This window comes from Beta vulgaris, chromosome 7 (genome assembly GCF_026745355.1).
Source record: "Beta vulgaris subsp. vulgaris cultivar EL10 chromosome 7, EL10.2, whole genome shotgun sequence".
Taxonomy (NCBI): Eukaryota; Viridiplantae; Streptophyta; class Magnoliopsida; order Caryophyllales; family Amaranthaceae; genus Beta; species Beta vulgaris.
The window spans coordinates 56,695,786-56,713,223 of record NC_079208.1 but is presented as its reverse complement, the minus strand read 5'-3'; the positions used below and the strand labels follow the sequence as shown (position 1 = coordinate 56,713,223).

The window sequence follows — 17,438 nt, the reverse complement described above, 5'->3', positions numbered from 1 at the left end:
ACAAAAATGATGTTCAGAGGTGAACATACATTACCATTGACTTAGAACTCCCCTTTCAGAATTACCCTTACCACCTACCTTACAAGCTGTTAATGTTTGACCTTGGAGAAACTCTTCTGGTCAATTTCATTTCCCCATTGATTGTCCATATTTCTAAATGACTGGAATTGGAGGAACCTTTTAAACGATCTATTAGCACATCTTCCATTTGTGTGATCTTAGATTTCACCTAGCATTCTCTACATGAAAATTTTGTTAACTGCCTTTGCTATTCTCACTTAGTCGCTCATTTTTGGAAATTCATCTTGTCCAGGCAGACGTTGAGCAGCCAGATGTGTTATTTGTGAATTGTACTTCTTTATCAAAGTCTTCTGACATCTTCACCAAGGTATATCATGAGTGAAAATAATATCCTAGAAATGATGCCTATACATGTTATTGAACTGTTGTTTGCTTGTTGAAGATACTTCAAAATATTAAACCAAAGAAGAAGATTGGTGGCTCAGTTACTGCTCTAAAGCACATACAGAACCTGTATGCACAAGATGGAGAGCTGCACAAGAAAATGATGTAAGAAGGCTATCAGACATATATACATAGAATTCGTTTTAACCTTTTATGGTCATTTGACTAATTCATAGTTTTCAAATGAATCAGGTTGTTAATTATTGATGAGTTGGATTATCTCATTACTAAAGATCGTGAGGTGCTTCACGAGCTATTTATGCTTACTACACTGCCATTTTCCAGATGTATATTAATAGGTATATCTGAAATGAAAAACTCACATTCATTTTTAATGTTGCTCCGAGCTTGTTTTGTACAACATCCTGCAATTGTTATCATCTAATTGAACTCCTTCCAGGTATTGCCAATGCAATAGATCTAGCAGATCGTTTTCTTCCTCGACTGCAGTCACTGAACTGTAAGCTCTTGTTTCTGAACTATGCATGGTTGTACTGCTGAGATATCATCAAAACCAAGACACGTTTATATGATGCAATGACTTAGCCAGGTTAACTGGACTGGATTTAGTAAAATGTAGCCAGGTTAACTGGACTGGATTTAGTAAAATGACTTTTTTTCAGTTGTAACTATAACATGTCTCTCTTTTGCCTCCTGGAAAGTTAAAATCCAACTTTACTTGATTTCGTAGAAGTAAAAAGATGACCAACTTCTTTGCATTAGGGTATGGCTACTTTGGCAACATGTCCTACAGCCCTGATGTTTCCTCCATGTTTAGCATCAAAGCATGAATCACTGCAAGAAGAGAGGCTGCCTCTCCACCTGTTGTGCTGGTTACTAACTCTGCTCTCTAACTCTGATGGCAGGCAAACCTTCAGTTTTGACATTCCGTGCTTACTCAAAGGATCAAATACAGAAGATTCTTCAAGAGAGACTTGTGGTTAGTCATTAGTGCTTCCTTTGTATCTCTGATAGACATTACACACAACTAAGTACAATGCTAGAGGCTAGAGCTGCTGTTTAGAAGACAATGTATATAAAATGAGTTCAATTTTAACATATTTTTAATGGGATTCTCCTTCTTCTGGCAGGCCCTTCCTTACATGGTCTTCCAGGCACAGTCCTTGGAACTTTGTGCAAGAGTAAGTCTTTCTATATCCTCTTGTTGCTAAGTTCTGCAATTTTGCTATTTACAAACTTCAGTGGAATATTAACCTGTCAATGAAGCATCTTCTGATACTTGCAATGCTTTTATGACAGAAAGTCGCAGCTGCATCTGGAGATATGAGGAAAGCTCTAAGTGTCTGCAGGTATGAGCTGGTTAACTAGTATATTCTTTCAATATTTGGACACAGTTAATTTGAAATCTAGGGTAAATCTTTCCAGATGTCAAGATTATGTTGTTTATGTTTTATATTATTACTAGTCTGATTTTTCCTTTAAAAGGTCGCCTCGATTTGTTAAAGTAGATGGTTGATCTGCAGCTTCAAACAAACTAATTGATTTAGCCATGGAGTCTCCTTCAGATGAATGAGAACAAATATGGCATGCATTTTCCTACCTAAAGTTCTTGCATGCTTACATTTTAGAGCTAGGGGATTGAGGGAGTTTTGATAACTAGCTACCGTAGCTGATATAAGGATTTCAAATATATTGGTGCCCTATATGCTAAAGTAGCAAATTGCTAGAATGTTGTACATGTTATGTGATTACATGAAATCTACTCCTTAACTTCGGTATGTTGGAACTTGAAATTTCATCTTACATTGATTTTTCTTGTGCAGGAGCGCAATTGAGATGCTAGAATCAGAAATCAAAGAAAATGCAAGTAATCTTAATAAGTTGTCTATTGAGAACGGATCCTCTGACCAAGAAAATGTGCCGACTTCCCCCATCTCCCGAGAGATTGACATAGTAAGTCCTCTGCATTGTATGTACTAATCTACTATACAGCCTTCTACCTTTGCTTGCATACTCATGACATCATCTTCCTCTACTGCTACTGCCTTGAACATGGAAAATTGCAAATTGATAACCCTTACCCTCTTTTCGTGTCATCAAAGGTTCAAATCCATCATATGGCACTTGCTTTGTCAAAGACCTATAAATCTCCTGTAGTGGAGACCATACAATCGCTTCCTCAACATCAGCAGGTAGTCTTTGTTTTTCTGCTTGTTTTTCTATGTGCTTCTTTTGCAATCGCCATGAAATTTTCGCCTAAAATTTACTTTGCACTGCCTTATTTAAAGTCATATCTGCTTTTTATTAGGAACAGTTAACACTGTTACTGTATTTGCATCTTGGATAGGGGAATTTGGAAGGAAAGAAAGGATTCATTTCCCGTTTGTATATATACATCGGAGAAGGGAAGCGAAGGGTAATGGGAGGACTTCATTCCTCCCCCTCTTTGTGAACCAAATCCTTCTAATAATAGAAATAATTGGAAGGGAAAATACGATCTCACTCTTCACTCCCGTTCCCTTTCTTCCCCTTCCCTCTCCTACTTTACCCTTCATTATTTCTATAGAAACAAAGTGTTGAAGACTTGGCTGTTGGATGTTTAAAACCTTTTTTAGTTGACGAGGCACTTAGGTAGGCCGTTAAAATTCTTATCATGAACCATCTGATACTAAAAGCTATGTGCTATAGTAACTAGAAAGCCACCATATAATTAATGTAAGCTGCTTGAAGTTACAACATTCAGTACTTAGTAACTGCGAATTAGCATTGCACATTTTGGAGATCCATATAATACCATGGACTTTTTTTTCATTAGTCCAGCTGCTGTAAGGTTTTACTTATTCCTAAATTCTTTCTGGCTATAGATAATCCTTTGCTCGGCAGTCAAGCTTTTTCGAGAAGGGAAAAAGGAGTCTACTGTTGGAGAGGTAATTTCTGATTTTCTTTTCAGTGTTATTTTAGAAACAGATCGATGAAGAAAGTGACTCACATTCAAGTGCTTTAACCATACAGCTGAATAAATCTTATGATGGCATATGCAAATCTTCTAAAATACGGCCTGTAGGGATTATGGAGCTCTCAAGTATGTGCAAAGCATTAAACGACCAGGTGACTTATCTTCCGATTACTTGGTCATTTACGCATTGCAGAGAATGATGATGTTCATACTATAAGATTGTTGACTCTGCAGGGACTTTTGAAGCTTGTTCGATCTCAGAAAGGGGAGAAAGTAACCATGAAAGTCGATGCAGCAGACATTACATTTGCACTTCAGGTCCATTTTAAGAATAAAATTTGTTTCTGAAATTCTCACAGTTTGTATTAGATGCTCATCTTGCTCTGAATGGTTCAGGGAGTTCGTTTTTTCCGCAACTGTCTTCAATAATCAACTCCGATATTCTCAATCTCCAAATAACTGGAGGATCCGACAATGTGCAAAATCCTTAAATTGGGAGGTATATAAAATCACTTGTCTGGAAATTTATGTCAAATTATGTTGGTTGGTTGGTTGGTTTACTGCATTTAGCATTTACCAAAGAGAGACCTAGACATTAATGTTAGTGTCTAGACATTTAGTATGATCGAAATTTTATTCAGGAAATAATGCTTAATACCTGAAACTGTGACAATTTGTTGATAGTGTACTATATGTTGCTAAATTCTTATTCTTACATCTCAGTGCAGATACCAGATCTGTTCAAGGTCATGGACCCTAGCTTCCAAATCGCAGAATTTGACATCTTAGAACTCGAAAAATAAAAATTGTTGGGAGGCTCAAAAGCAAGCCAACAGAAGAGTATCAACTTGGCTCGCAGCTTCCAATTTCCTCGCTATTAGAACTATTTATACAGCATAACAAAGATTATTTACCGAACTATATCAAATACTATCCGTTCCCTCAATTGATCGACAAATTTTGTACTTGCGTGCTCACAAAATTGTCAATAAAACGTGAGCAACAGCAACAATTAGTCATGGATTATGGATCTGCAAAAAAACAGTAACTACTGAAGAATTTACAGCACAAAAATTATAGTTGTGGAAGGTGATCATTATGTAACAGTTATGAAATTCCTCTCAAAAAAAAATGTAACAGTTGTGAAATTTAGTACATGGACGGAGTTTTAGCGTTCCATAGTTACCTCAAATACTAGCAATTCTCCACTTTGACAATCCAAAGACAAATATTGTGAATAATCTACAGTTATGTTATGTAGCAGACTAGCAGTAGTTGTATTTTCAGTTTTGTAACTATGACTTTCATGGGTTCAAGCTTTCTAAATAAAATGTCCAGGTTTTCATAATTTCATATAACAAACATCTGACGGAAGTATTGGAACAAAAGTGTTTGTACTATTTACTTTCTTTTTGGTCTACAATAAGGCAATAAGCCATGAAGAATGTTGCAAATTACATTAGCATACACAAGAAAACTATTTTTATGGTGTTTCAAAGTGTTATAAAATCTATATATTCATGATAACACTACATATTCATCATTATTGATAAAACATTCAAATGTAAACTTACATCTTAGCTTTTGAATAAGACGAAGAAATGTAAGCTTACAACTAAAAATCACCATTTCTCTCGACAAAACAAAAAACGCCCATTTAAAATTATGGTATTTTCAAACTATCCTCATCTCAATTATTTGACATGCTAGTTGCCATCTTATGATGGGCTAATATTGATTTATTATGAAGATATAAACTACTCATATTTTACTCTATTAATAACACCTAAGCTATTATATGTACAGTAAAATATGAGTAGTTTAGGTCCTCATAATAAATCAATATCGTTGCTCAAAGAGTAAAAGTGTTATATATATCGTTGCTCAAAGGTCAAAATTAAAATGTATTTTAAATACTTCTATGATTAATCTCCTTACCCAACTTAATACTCGTTACAAACAACAAACCAAAGGCAACGACCAATTTTGTGCAAAAAACTTAGCATGCATTAAACTAAAGTAGTGATATAAGTAGGCTTCCTCATTACTAAATCACTAATACGAAATAGTTCGAAATAGTGGACTACACAAAATACCATCATAAAAATTTGTCAAAGATAAAAGCATTCTCATGACTCATGAGCATAGACAAGGAGTAAAAGTATAATAAAAAGTTGGAATACCTGAGAACAGACAAGCACCTAAAAAGTAGTCAACTATCTGCGTGGCAATTATATTGGTAAATATATTAGCCTAATCAAACAAACTAAACATGTTGTCATCGTCAGATTCTTCTGGTTCATCCTTCTTCTCTTCCTCCTTTGCAACACTAGCTGAAGCATCAGCACCACCAGTAGATCCAACCGCGGGTGCCGCAGCAGCAAACTTGCTTGGGTCCTGTACAAATATAAACACTCTCAAGGATTAGGATTCCAAATCCGTCATTTTTTTTAAGGTAAGGAGAATACGTCCTAATCGGACCTGAACCTTGTACAGGTCAATCCAGTCCGGGTTGGTCTCTTGGGAGTAGGGGAAATGGTACAGGAAGATCCCCATCCCCACCTCTAAAGTGCCTCTAACAGGGTTTGATCCCACAATCTCAAAGTTGTAATATATAAACCAAACCACTAAACTAAGTACGACTTGGTGGAGGGTAATCAGTAATGTGGAATAATGGAGGGTAGTTTTGAAATAAAAATACACGGGATTGGGATTTGGGGATCTATAGTCGCGTTTGATAGGGGAGATAATAAAGAGGGGTAATGCTAAAAGAATTTAGTAGGTATTTGTAAGAAAAGACTTGTGGAGTCCTCGTAATTGAATAAGGCTTGTTTTTTTGGATTGAAATAAACTGAATGTTTAAATTAAGTAATTTGAATTAAACTTAACTTGTGTTTTTCATTCTAACAAAAATTCATTGACACCTTAAATTATGTCTCAAAGGGGCAAATGACAGTGGATAGTAATTCAAATTTTGCGAACCAAATTATCATTGGCACCAACATGAGAATCTTTTTACAAAATTACACTAAAATTTATTATAAGGAAAATGGTATACGTAGCCTTTAGGGCTATGGATAAGGTGCTTAAAATGGAATAAAATATTAAATAAAGCATTTATTACCTCAATTGATGTGAAAATGTGTCTTGAATTCTTAAATTGTTTCCATTTAAAGAAATGTATTTAATGCTTATATATAGCCCTAAGGGATACATATAACATTACCCTTATTATAATTACAGTAATTTATTACCACTGTTAAGTTAAAAAAACTTATTTGGAGTATCCTTATCGTCTTTTATTACGAGTTACCAACAAACCTTAAGTTAATAGAACATTCATAAAGACGTCTTAGCTTAGTGATTAGGATTAAGGTGCTGTGATAGGTCACATGTTCGAATTCCCCTTTCCTTCTTTGTAAATTGTATTGCTTTCGTAGCTCATATAGGGATCAAAACAATAACGGAAGAAAAAAAAGAAGACAAGGTACAAACCTTAAGGTATTCTTTGATTTCCTCAGCTTCTGGGAAAGTGTAATCAGTGGCAACAGAAACAGCCAACACATTCTTGTAAGCATTGATGAACATATGAGGAGCAGCAGCAATGGTAGGGTAAGAGATGGCCAATGCAAGCGCAGTAACATTAGCAACTCCAGCAGCAAACTTAAGGGCAAGATCATCTTCAGTCAAGTCCAATATTTCAGGATCATAAACTGATCCATCTTCAAATACCTTCTGAACAACAAGACCATAAGAAAATGGTTTAATGGCAAGCTTTGATAGAAGCATTGCCTCAGATGAACCAACTTTGTCACCCTTCTTAATGATCTCAACTGGGGTGATGATTTCCACTGTACCCTTGTTAATTTTGGTTGGGATGTTCAAAGCCTGGTTTATACAATATCAAAAGTTCAAAGTTTAATTAAGGGATATTAATGTTAATAAAGCATGTGAAAATAGTGGCGGATCCAGAAAAATAATAGTAGGATCAAAGTGTAATAATTAAATTTTATTGGGTCAAATGTTCAATTTTTCAGGATAATTTTCAAAAAATCGAAATTTTAGAAGGAAATTTTGACAATTTTACCAATTCAAGTGAGATCAAGTGACCCCATTTATTCTTAAGTGGATCCGCCACCGTGTGAAATGAATTAAACTTATAACATAAGATGGAGATTAAAATGACCTGAAAGAAGGAAGTTTGAGAGGGATCAAGGCCAGTGTTGCCTGGTGGAATGACAACATCAATAGGAGCAACAAGGCCAACACGAGCTGGAGCACCAACCTATAATTAGCATGCCGTCAACATGGTTAGATCATACGTGTAGAAATGTATTAAAAAGGGTAAAAATGAGAGGCAAAAAGTGCATTTTCATCTTCTTTTTTTTTACATGTACATAGATTTTTGGCAAGGCAATCATATCTCATGGAGACAAGCTGAAATTAAACCAACAACGAGAATCCAACCCGCTCCTCGTATGGTGGGAGACGATTTCCATTGCATTTTCATTAGTAACCTTGACTTTTTTCGACTTTTTAGGTAATGTTCTGTAACTTATTATTATGACTTATGTTAGAGAAAATAAGGACAAAATTATGCTTTCGAAGTTAGTTACTTCCTTTGTCACTTAGCACACAAAATTATATTATTTACTTAACAAAATAAATAATATTTGATAATAATTTAGCACTTGCATTTTTATCTTACTTGGATTTTATTCTCTCTTTATATGTCTTCTATCACATGAATGTATAGTTTTTACCTCAATTTCTTTCACTCTTTCTATTATTTGTGCCAAGCAAATGTGAAGTTTATTATAAAAAGTATTAAGTATACGTGGTAAAAAGCACACATAAATTTAAAGATAACGTTAAAGTCGTTAATCACAAAATTTATGTGAAATAAAATAGTCAAGCCAATTAAGGATGAAATTATACATTTGATCACCACTTTTAGGTATAAATAACACTAACAATAGTGAATAGTATTTACTAGAAAGTTTTAGTAGTTTCTTAGTAACACATCAAAACAAACACTTTTTCTCAAGCCATATAAAATAGCTACACGTCAATACAATCATGAAAATGTAGATATTGACATTCATCGATAATTTTAATCATCAAAAAGCAATTAGGTACGAAATTAAAGGTCATAACTGTCAAAAATCAATAAGAGAAGACCAGCATGATAGATTTGAAATGAATAACAGTACTATCTTCACATGAACTTATCCTTTTTCCCCTTATTTAATTTACAAACATAAACTATAATTGAGTTTCAAAGATAGTACATGATCTATTCTAAAGTAGACAAATAGTTAACCCCACAAACAGGACCATCACCTAGCTAGTAGCAAAAAAAAAGCCAAAGCAAGGTGAAAAGCGTATGGAACCATATTCCAAAGCTAGTTTAGAAACTTGGTGATATCACTTTTATTTACTTCCAATAGTACAACACCACTATTATCAAAGAATCATTAACTTCATCTAATTGAGGAAGAGGTGGTAGCTCAGTGGAATACCATCTAGAATTCCAGGGCATTGCCTAGGATTCAAATACTCATTCCAACAATATATTGAGTTTTTACTTTTGGACTATTTAGCCTTGTACCCAGCCTCTGAGCTGGTGTACTCTACAGGCTAGTAGTCTAACAGAGTTTAGTCATCAGACCAATTATCTTTCCTAATAAAAATTAACTTCATCTACCTTGATAATTGATTTCTTATAAAACTAGTATGGAACCATTGGATATAGTTGATTCTATATTGGTAAAATTATAAAACGTTAATATTTTGTAAATACACATTAACACAAATTTAACAAGATTTTTACGATACACTACTCAGGCGGATTAGTGGTCAAAATTTTATAAACTTTAACAATAAAAACCAAAGGGTAACTATTTTAGAGGTGGTAAAATGTTGCTAATAAAAATATAGTATACGCTTATAAGCACCAACAATATTTCTTAAAATGGTAGTATTAAGTTGAAAAAAAAAGACATAAATCTTGCGTCAAAAGATCTATCATGTACTCTATTCATCAATGTCCTGCACATAAAATGAATGATTTAGATGATAAGATTCTCAAATATATGTACGTCAGATCTATGTTATGTACAATACCAAATGATACCATACATAAACTCACAAATCTCATCTCAATATCATCCTCATGATCTATGTATGGCAGACCAAAAAATTAGAGATATAAGCATGCTTAACACACACATACACTGATACACAAAATATTCATAATCAACCACACATCATGCATACAAACAAGATACACAAAAAAATAAGATCTATACAGTACTAGTAGTAAATAACCTGTGCTGCACAATTCTTAACCTAAAAATATATGGTAAATTTGTAGTAATCCACAAAATGAAGAAAATCCCATGTTGCTTCAACCTTACGTTGTACGGAAAAATCCAAAACTCTGTTTTATGTAAATTAATCTAACCTAGAATAATATCATTAATCATTTTAACATATAAGATTTACCATAAGAACAACAAAAAAAATATTTATACCTTATATTTGCCAAGTTCTTCGCTAACTTCTTTCAAATCACCCTTAGTAAAGATCAAACCAACGTTGCCCTGAAAAATCAAACAAAAACCCAGAAAAACCCACAAAAAAATATTAATACCCATATAAATATTTCCCTTAATGATCATTGATCATCATACAAACAGTAAAAAAAAATGATCAAAAAACAAGAGGAGAGAGAAAATTTTACCACAAGAAGGTTCATCAAAGGTTTGATAGCTTTGTTCCCAGTTTCATCCATGTGGGTTTTTAATGCTCTTTTCATTAAAGTATTTTTACCCATTAAAACGATGGAATCACCTCTTAAACCTTGACGAATTTGCTGGAGTTGATTTGAGCCTACATTATCAGCTAAAACAATAAGAACTTTTGAGTAATCATCAATGAGTCTTCTGAGTTTTGCAGAGTAAATTTCTTTTTTCTCCATTTTTGATCTTGAACCGCCTTTAGTGATGGCCATTTTTGATGAAGATGATGATCAAGTGTGGGAGAAAAATAGGGTAAAAAAAATGAAATGAGGGTTAAAATCAGAGGAGAGAGAAGAAGTTAAATGAGGAAATGTATATGTAAGTTTTATTTGGTGGGTAGGAAAGTTATTGGTATTTTTATATGTAGGGTTTTTGTGGAAATTGACGGTTGTGATTTTATGGGATGCAACGTGGTGATTTGTGACCAGGTGATATTTGTTTTGGTTGTTATAAAATGTTTGTTTCATTAGAATCTGAAACCCTCTTCATTCATTGGAGGTTTGAACTTTGGATTTTGGACTTTGGAGGGACCAAACCAAAATGAGGTGAGGCATTTAAGGCCCCTCTTATGTAAATAATAGAGTAAAATGCTTATTTATTGATGCATATTTCTATTTGCATCCTGCTAACGGACGTCACGGAGCGCTAGATAAGAAATATATTATTCTACTTAATTATTCATATTTTAGAATAATATAGAATTCCAATGCAAAGTATTTAATATTTTTCAATAGAAAAGGGAAAAACATTTAATTCCAATGCAAATATTTAAATGCATTGCATTAGAATTATACATTATTATATTATTTTATATAAATATGCGTAATTAAATAGAACAATATACTTCCTCCGTTTCTAAATAAGTGCAACATTTGCATAGTGTTTACTATTCACAGTTTAAACTTTAATTAGCTTTGGTGATTTACATTTTAGGAAAAACATAGTCATGTGGGATCTTGTTAGATTCGTCTGAATGTGAATTTTTTTAATATCAACTTTTTATAATTTTTACTTATTGATAATTGAAGATATTAATGGTTAAAATAATGCATTGGCAAACGTGCAAACAAGAAATGTTGCACTTATTTAGAAACGGAGGAAGTATTTCTTATCTAGCTCCCCGGGGAGTCCGTTAGCTTTTGCCTTTCTATTTTTACCTTTTTATATGCAATTTTAAGTGCAGCATATATCAAAATTCTACTCCTCGTCTCAAAATATAGTTTTCGCTTTTTTTTTTGAGTTTTTGCAAGGATATACCAGGGTAATAGGGCATTTTGTGGGGATATACCTCGCTAAAATTCTTTTTTGTGGTTATATACCAACCTAAATTTAAATTTTATTAAAAGGTACCAAAAATACTATTTTCAGCGATGAAGTCAAATTTCCGACCTTCGACTTGCTTAATTACTCTTTGTATAGTGTGTGGTATTCAATTGCTTCTATTACATTCATTTTCTCCAACTTCCTATCACTTTGTGGCTCGCTCGCGAGTTCCTACTATGTCAAAGGCCGAAAAATTGACTTTCTCGCCGGAAATAGTGTCTTTGGTACCTTTTAACAAAATTTAAATTTAGGTTGGTATATCCCCACAAAAAAAAATTAGTGAGGTATATCCCCACAAAATGTCATATTACCCTGGTATATTCCCGTAAAAAACTCTTTCCTTTTTTTCACGGTAATTTATGCAAGTATAAAAAATGTTGTATGGGAAAAGATAATTTTAGAAGAGAGAATGAAGAATAATTGGTGAAATAGCATTATGTGTAACATTTTGGTTGAATAAACAAAGGGAAAAACAAAATTCAAGAAGCAAATAAATGAGGAGACACGATTTTCTACACAAATTACGAGAAAATGTGGAACTAAATATGAAAATGGAAATTATATTTTGGAACACCCAAAATGAAAATGAAAACTATATTTTGGAACGAAGGCAGTAATATAAATGTAAAAGGGGGTAAATCAACTAAATTATCTCAGAAAATACTCAAAGCCTTCATAGTATTTTTTTGAAGCACCTAAAATAAGATAATTCCTTCCACATTTTATACATATATTAGATTTGTTACATTTGAGCAATATATGTGATAAATGTGGAAAAAAAAGTGATTGAGAGCACATAGTTCTAAAAGCACCTAGAAAAATTTACAAAAAATCTTGAACTTCAGGCAAATACTGATGAATTGATTTGCAATTTTCACATTTCATAAGATAAATGTTCGAGTGATCTCTCTCAAATAAGAAATAAGTGAAAATATTTGAGTTGATTTTTTGATATTCATTTTATCTAATTTTTTTAGATTAAATTGGTTTTTATGTTTTTTTTTATTCTTCTTTTATGCAAACCTACTAACTAAAATTCATTGGCAGGCATTGAATTCGCTTCTTGCTAATTGAAACTTATGTTGAGATTTACTAATTGACATTAATTTTCTGTTTTTCTTTGTTGGTTAAAATATGGGCCTCAGGTAACACTCAAAACACGAGATAAGGTTATTCTAAGAAAACATTAATTCTAAATACTTAATTAATCAAAAAACTAAAAAGATGAGACTGAATTATTTATTTTAAGTTAAAGGCTAACTCAATTGATTAATTTTCCAACTCGTTTAGGATTACGGTCAGTTTTTCATTTTTTCGGTTTTATAAATGTAGTAAAATTGTAAAAGTCATAAGATTTATTGATTTAAGGGGTATCATGAACTTAAAGTCAATCATATTTATATTAAATATAAGATTTAAGGGGTATCATGAACTTAAAGTAACAACAAAATTGTAGATTACATTTTCTTTTGTCTATATTTTTGTTTTTAGATTTTAGAACTCATGTTTAGTTTTCTAAAAAGTACTCTCTTACCACATTGGAAATGAATGCCCTAAGAATTAAGATAAGATGCTTATGGCCATTCATGACTTGGACCTAAATATGGCATTGGCTTGGGCCTCTTTAAAGTACGGCATGACCTAATATTGAAACGGGAGCACATAGCACAAAAATGCCGCATGCATGACACATTTTAATGGCTACACTTTCTTTTTAATAATAATCAATGCTTGAACATTATATATCTTTAATTATACAAAAATTATTAAAAGAGACGGTCTAATTTTAATATAACACAAACTTTTATATGAGGCGGGCCACACCTTCAACTAATGGTGTGGCCACCCCCCTTCCTCTCATTACCCTCTCCCCTTCCCTCATGCACGTGCCCCCCCTCCCCCCTTTTTCTCAATGTTTTTTTTACTCTTTCTTTTTTCTTTTTTTTCCTTTGATGTGTTTCTCATTTTTCCTAATTTTTTGCCTCATTTTCTCTCTCCTCTTATTTCCCCTATTTTTTTTTTCCTATTTTCTCTCTCCTCTTATTTCCTCTAGAATTTTACCATTAATTCCCCTTCCCTTCTCTCACGCACGCCCCCCTTCTCTTATTTTTTTTTATAAAAAACTCTTTCTTTTTTTTTTTTTTTTTTCTTTGATGTGTCTCTCATTTTTTCTATTTTTTGCCTCATTTTCTCTCTCCTCTTATTTCCCCTTTTTTTTTCTCTATCCTCTTATTTCCTCTAGAATTTTACCATTAACACATTGATAAATAAGGACGTGGCCAGCTAATTTAAGTCCAAGCTAGGCCTTATAATGATGCTCGTGTCCCCTTTAAAAAAAGCTTAAGCGTGAATCCGTTTTCGGATAACCCTACTTAAATGTACGTGTAACCCTTATTATTTGTAACCTTATTTTATGATACGAGGAACCCATTACTTCATAATAAGTAACTATTATTATTTGTACCCTTATTTTATCATACAAGTAACCCATTTATTCTACAAGTATATCTTATTATTTTTCAAATGACTCATTAAATTATAAAAGTAACCTTATTAGCTAATAAAAGTAACCCTAATTACATGTTTGAGTAACCTTATTTATTTGTTCGAGTAACCTCATATGTTGAAAAGTAGGTGCTACTTTCGTAATTATAAGGGGTTACTTTTATTGAAATTAAGGGTTACTTTTACAGTAAATAGAGGTTACCTTTTGTAATTATAAGGGGTTACTTTTGTAATTATAAAGGGTTAATTCTACAGTGAATAGGGGTTACTTTTTGTAACTATAAGATGTTACTTTTACTGAAAGTATAAGTTAGTTTTTGTAACTATATGGGGGTTACATTTACTATAACTAGGGGTTACTTTTACTATAAATAGGAGTTACTTTTACTAAAAGTGTAGGTTACTTTTTACGATAACTAGAGATTACTTTTATTGAAACTAGAGGTTACTTTTTGTAATTATAAGGGGTTACTTTTACTGAAACTAGAGGTTATTTTTTACGAGGAACCCATTACTTCATAATAAGTAACTATTATTATTTGTACCCTTATTTTATCATACAAGTAACTCATTTATTTTGCAAGTAACCCTCATATATTTTTCAAAATACCCATTTATAAAAGTAACCTCATCATTAGTTAATAAAAGTAGGTGTTACTTTTGTAATTATAAGGGGTTACTTTTATTGAAATTAGGGATTACTTTTTAATTATAAGGGGTTACTTTTATTAAAATTGGGGATTACTTTTTAATTATAAGGGGTTACTTTTATTGAAATTAGGGATTACTTTTTAATTATAAGGGGTTACTTCTACAGTAAATAGAGGTTACTTTTTGTAATTATAAGGGTTATTTTTGTAATTATAAAGGTTAGTTCTACCGTGAATAAGGGTTACTTTTTATACTTATAAAAGGTTACTTTTACTTGTGAGTGTCATTATAAGAGTTTAATTATACTGAATTAGAGGTTACTTTTTCCCCCTCTCTCTCCTCTTCCCCCACCCCCTCTCTCTCCTTCTTCCTTCTCTATAATTTTTGAAGTCCAAGAGAGAGAAACCAACAAATTGATGCTAAAATATGAACGAATTATAGCCTAATCATTAGTATGCAAATTGATATGTCCTTCTTCCTTCTTTGGCGGCATCTCTTTCTCTCCTGCACCATGACTATCACTCCTGCTGTCCTGCACAAACCTTTGGTATCGTTCACCATTTGCATTTGCAGTTGAGAAACCTCTCACCATGACTATCACTCCTGCACAAACCTTTAGTATCGTTCCCATGCCATATGATCAATGATCTTGTCAAACATTCTCTTTAATTTGTTGATGCCTCGACACAACTTTCTTTAAGAGGGTTTAAATTAATTGTAAAATTCAAGCAAAATTGAATTGCAGTCTAAAATATTCAGCAATTGAAGTTCTAAAACTGAAAAACAATTTAAAAAATAAGAACTTAAAATTCAAAAGAAAAAAATTTGATTCAACAATATGAAAACCGATTTAAGTTTTTAATAAGATTAAAAAAAAATTGAATGAGAAAATAAAATTCCAAATTTGGCCCAAATTACCTTGAGGAGAGAAAGGAGAGAAGGAACTGGCGCAGGAGGAGAGAGAAAATGACAGAAATGAGGAAGGTTTGGAAGGGGAAGCCATGGAAGCAAAGGAGAGAGAGTGGCGAGCAGAGAGAAATGAAAACCAGACTGTTGGAGAGAGAGAGGAGTTCAGGAAATGGGGCGAAGAAAGAAGAAGTATAGTAAAATGCGTGGCCGCACCGTTTAGTTTATATGTGGCATGTTGCACAAAAAACGGACTCCTTACCCACTATATTCACAAATCTGTTCTTAGTATTCCAATTAGACAATTATATTTTTTTCAATTATCTGTTTTTGATGGATAAATTACTCATTAAATAAATATATCATTCACTGTCTAAGGCCTTGTTTGATTGACAAAATAAATCATGGGAAGTGCAAATTCCTAGGAACTAGAAGTATATGAAGTTGTTTGGTTGGCAAAATCATGGGAATTTGCACTTCCTAGGAAGTTCTACTTCCTCCAAAATGGAGGAAGTTACTTACCTAGGTCCCCCTAAGTAAGTAGAACTTCCCATGGGAAGTTCTACTTCCCATTATCAACCAAACACAATTTTACACTTCCTAAGAATTTCAAATACATGAGAAAAGTAACTTCCTAGGAAGTATGACTTCCTATATCCAACCAAACAAGGCCTATAAATATAAGCAATGTCATTTTACTGTATCCAATGCATTAACATTAGGAATTTGCTAGTATATTTTTCAATTTTTTGGCCTTTTGGGTCCCTTATTAGCTTCGTACTCTTATTTATTATCATCAACTAAAATGTTAGATTTACTTTTAGACATACAAATTCTTATATTTTAAAATTTCAATAAATTACAATCCATATTGTATTATGATTCTCACTAATTTGGGATCTAAAATTCACTCCCTTCATTTGAAGAAAGATTACCACCCTGTCTAAATTCCTCATATTTGAAAATTTTATTGTTGTTTTTTCAATAATAATAAGTTTATTATTTTTTCTATTGAATTTTACCAAATAATTAGTTGACATCCACGAAGATTAAAAGTGATTGTAAGGTTCCCCTTCTATCTTTATGATTGAATTCCATTATATTTACACGCTTATAATAAATCTCCATGTATCATGTATGTTTACCAACTAGATTGTGCAGATGACTAAGATGAAGGAGAAACTTCTTTGTAATTTATCTCTAGTTATACAGATCTCCAATATAAACCAGCCATTACTCTTTAGGTCATATGCTTTCTAACACAAATACTTCATCTGTTTCAAAATAGTCGCACCATTTGTATTTTCATGCTGTTTCTTTTTCTTTTTCGGAAGGGACCCTTAAAAGAGGAGACTTTACGTTTTTTTCTTTATATATTGGTAAGAGAATGCTTATCAAAGTTCTTTAATAAATAATGATCACACATTAAATGATACAACTATATTGAACGGAAGAAGTATATATTAAATTGGCATGTGTCATGTGCAACCAGCTTAACCTATTTACTCCCATTGGGCATATCAATTGCAGACTTTCTCATTTCATGTTTGGACCACACACTTACTTTTCTGTGAAAGATATTCACAAAGGCCCAATCAAGAAAAGACCCAACAATTGGTGGGCCGGATAGGATGATTAATGATTGAATTTATTTTCAACACGAGTATATGTTAAAACACGTTTAAACTTATTCCAAACTCTTTTTTCGATTTCAACAGGAGTATTGTTTACAACTCTAATGTGAGCTTTGACTATTAATTTTGTTAACTATGTAAACAAAGATATATATCATGTGTTTCAAAAAGTACAATGTGATAACAAAATTGATATTAATGTTGCTGGAAGCTTATTTTCAGCTTAGTTCAATT

The 17,438-nt window shown here is 32.6% G+C and overlaps 2 protein-coding genes across 2 annotated transcripts; one reads left to right on the top strand and one right to left on the bottom strand.

Annotated features, from left to right (window-relative positions):
• Nucleotides 1-259: 259 nt before the first annotated feature.
• LOC104899982 (cell division control protein 6 homolog B) lies at nucleotides 260-4,574 on the top strand (the record flags this gene model as incomplete). Its single annotated transcript, XM_057390887.1, has 14 exons — nucleotides 260-388; nucleotides 464-570; nucleotides 658-764; nucleotides 866-925; nucleotides 1,332-1,405; nucleotides 1,557-1,607; nucleotides 1,726-1,775; nucleotides 2,250-2,379; nucleotides 2,529-2,618; nucleotides 3,291-3,353; nucleotides 3,439-3,534; nucleotides 3,617-3,700; nucleotides 3,779-3,881; nucleotides 4,111-4,574. Coding segments are annotated over 13 exons (1,074 nt in total), but the record flags the coding sequence as incomplete, so codon positions are not given.
• A 924-nt stretch (nucleotides 4,575-5,498) lies between these two features.
• On the bottom strand, nucleotides 5,499-10,556 carry LOC104899981 (60S acidic ribosomal protein P0). Its single transcript, XM_010687284.4, has 5 exons — nucleotides 10,128-10,556; nucleotides 9,919-9,987; nucleotides 7,569-7,667; nucleotides 6,878-7,270; nucleotides 5,499-5,779 (listed from the first exon to the last, which is right to left on the bottom strand). The coding sequence occupies exons 1-5, from the start codon at nucleotides 10,395-10,397 to the stop codon at nucleotides 5,636-5,638; spliced, it is 975 nt and encodes a 324-aa protein (XP_010685586.2). The 5' UTR covers nucleotides 10,398-10,556; the 3' UTR covers nucleotides 5,499-5,635.
• Nucleotides 10,557-17,438: the final 6,882 nt, after the last annotated feature.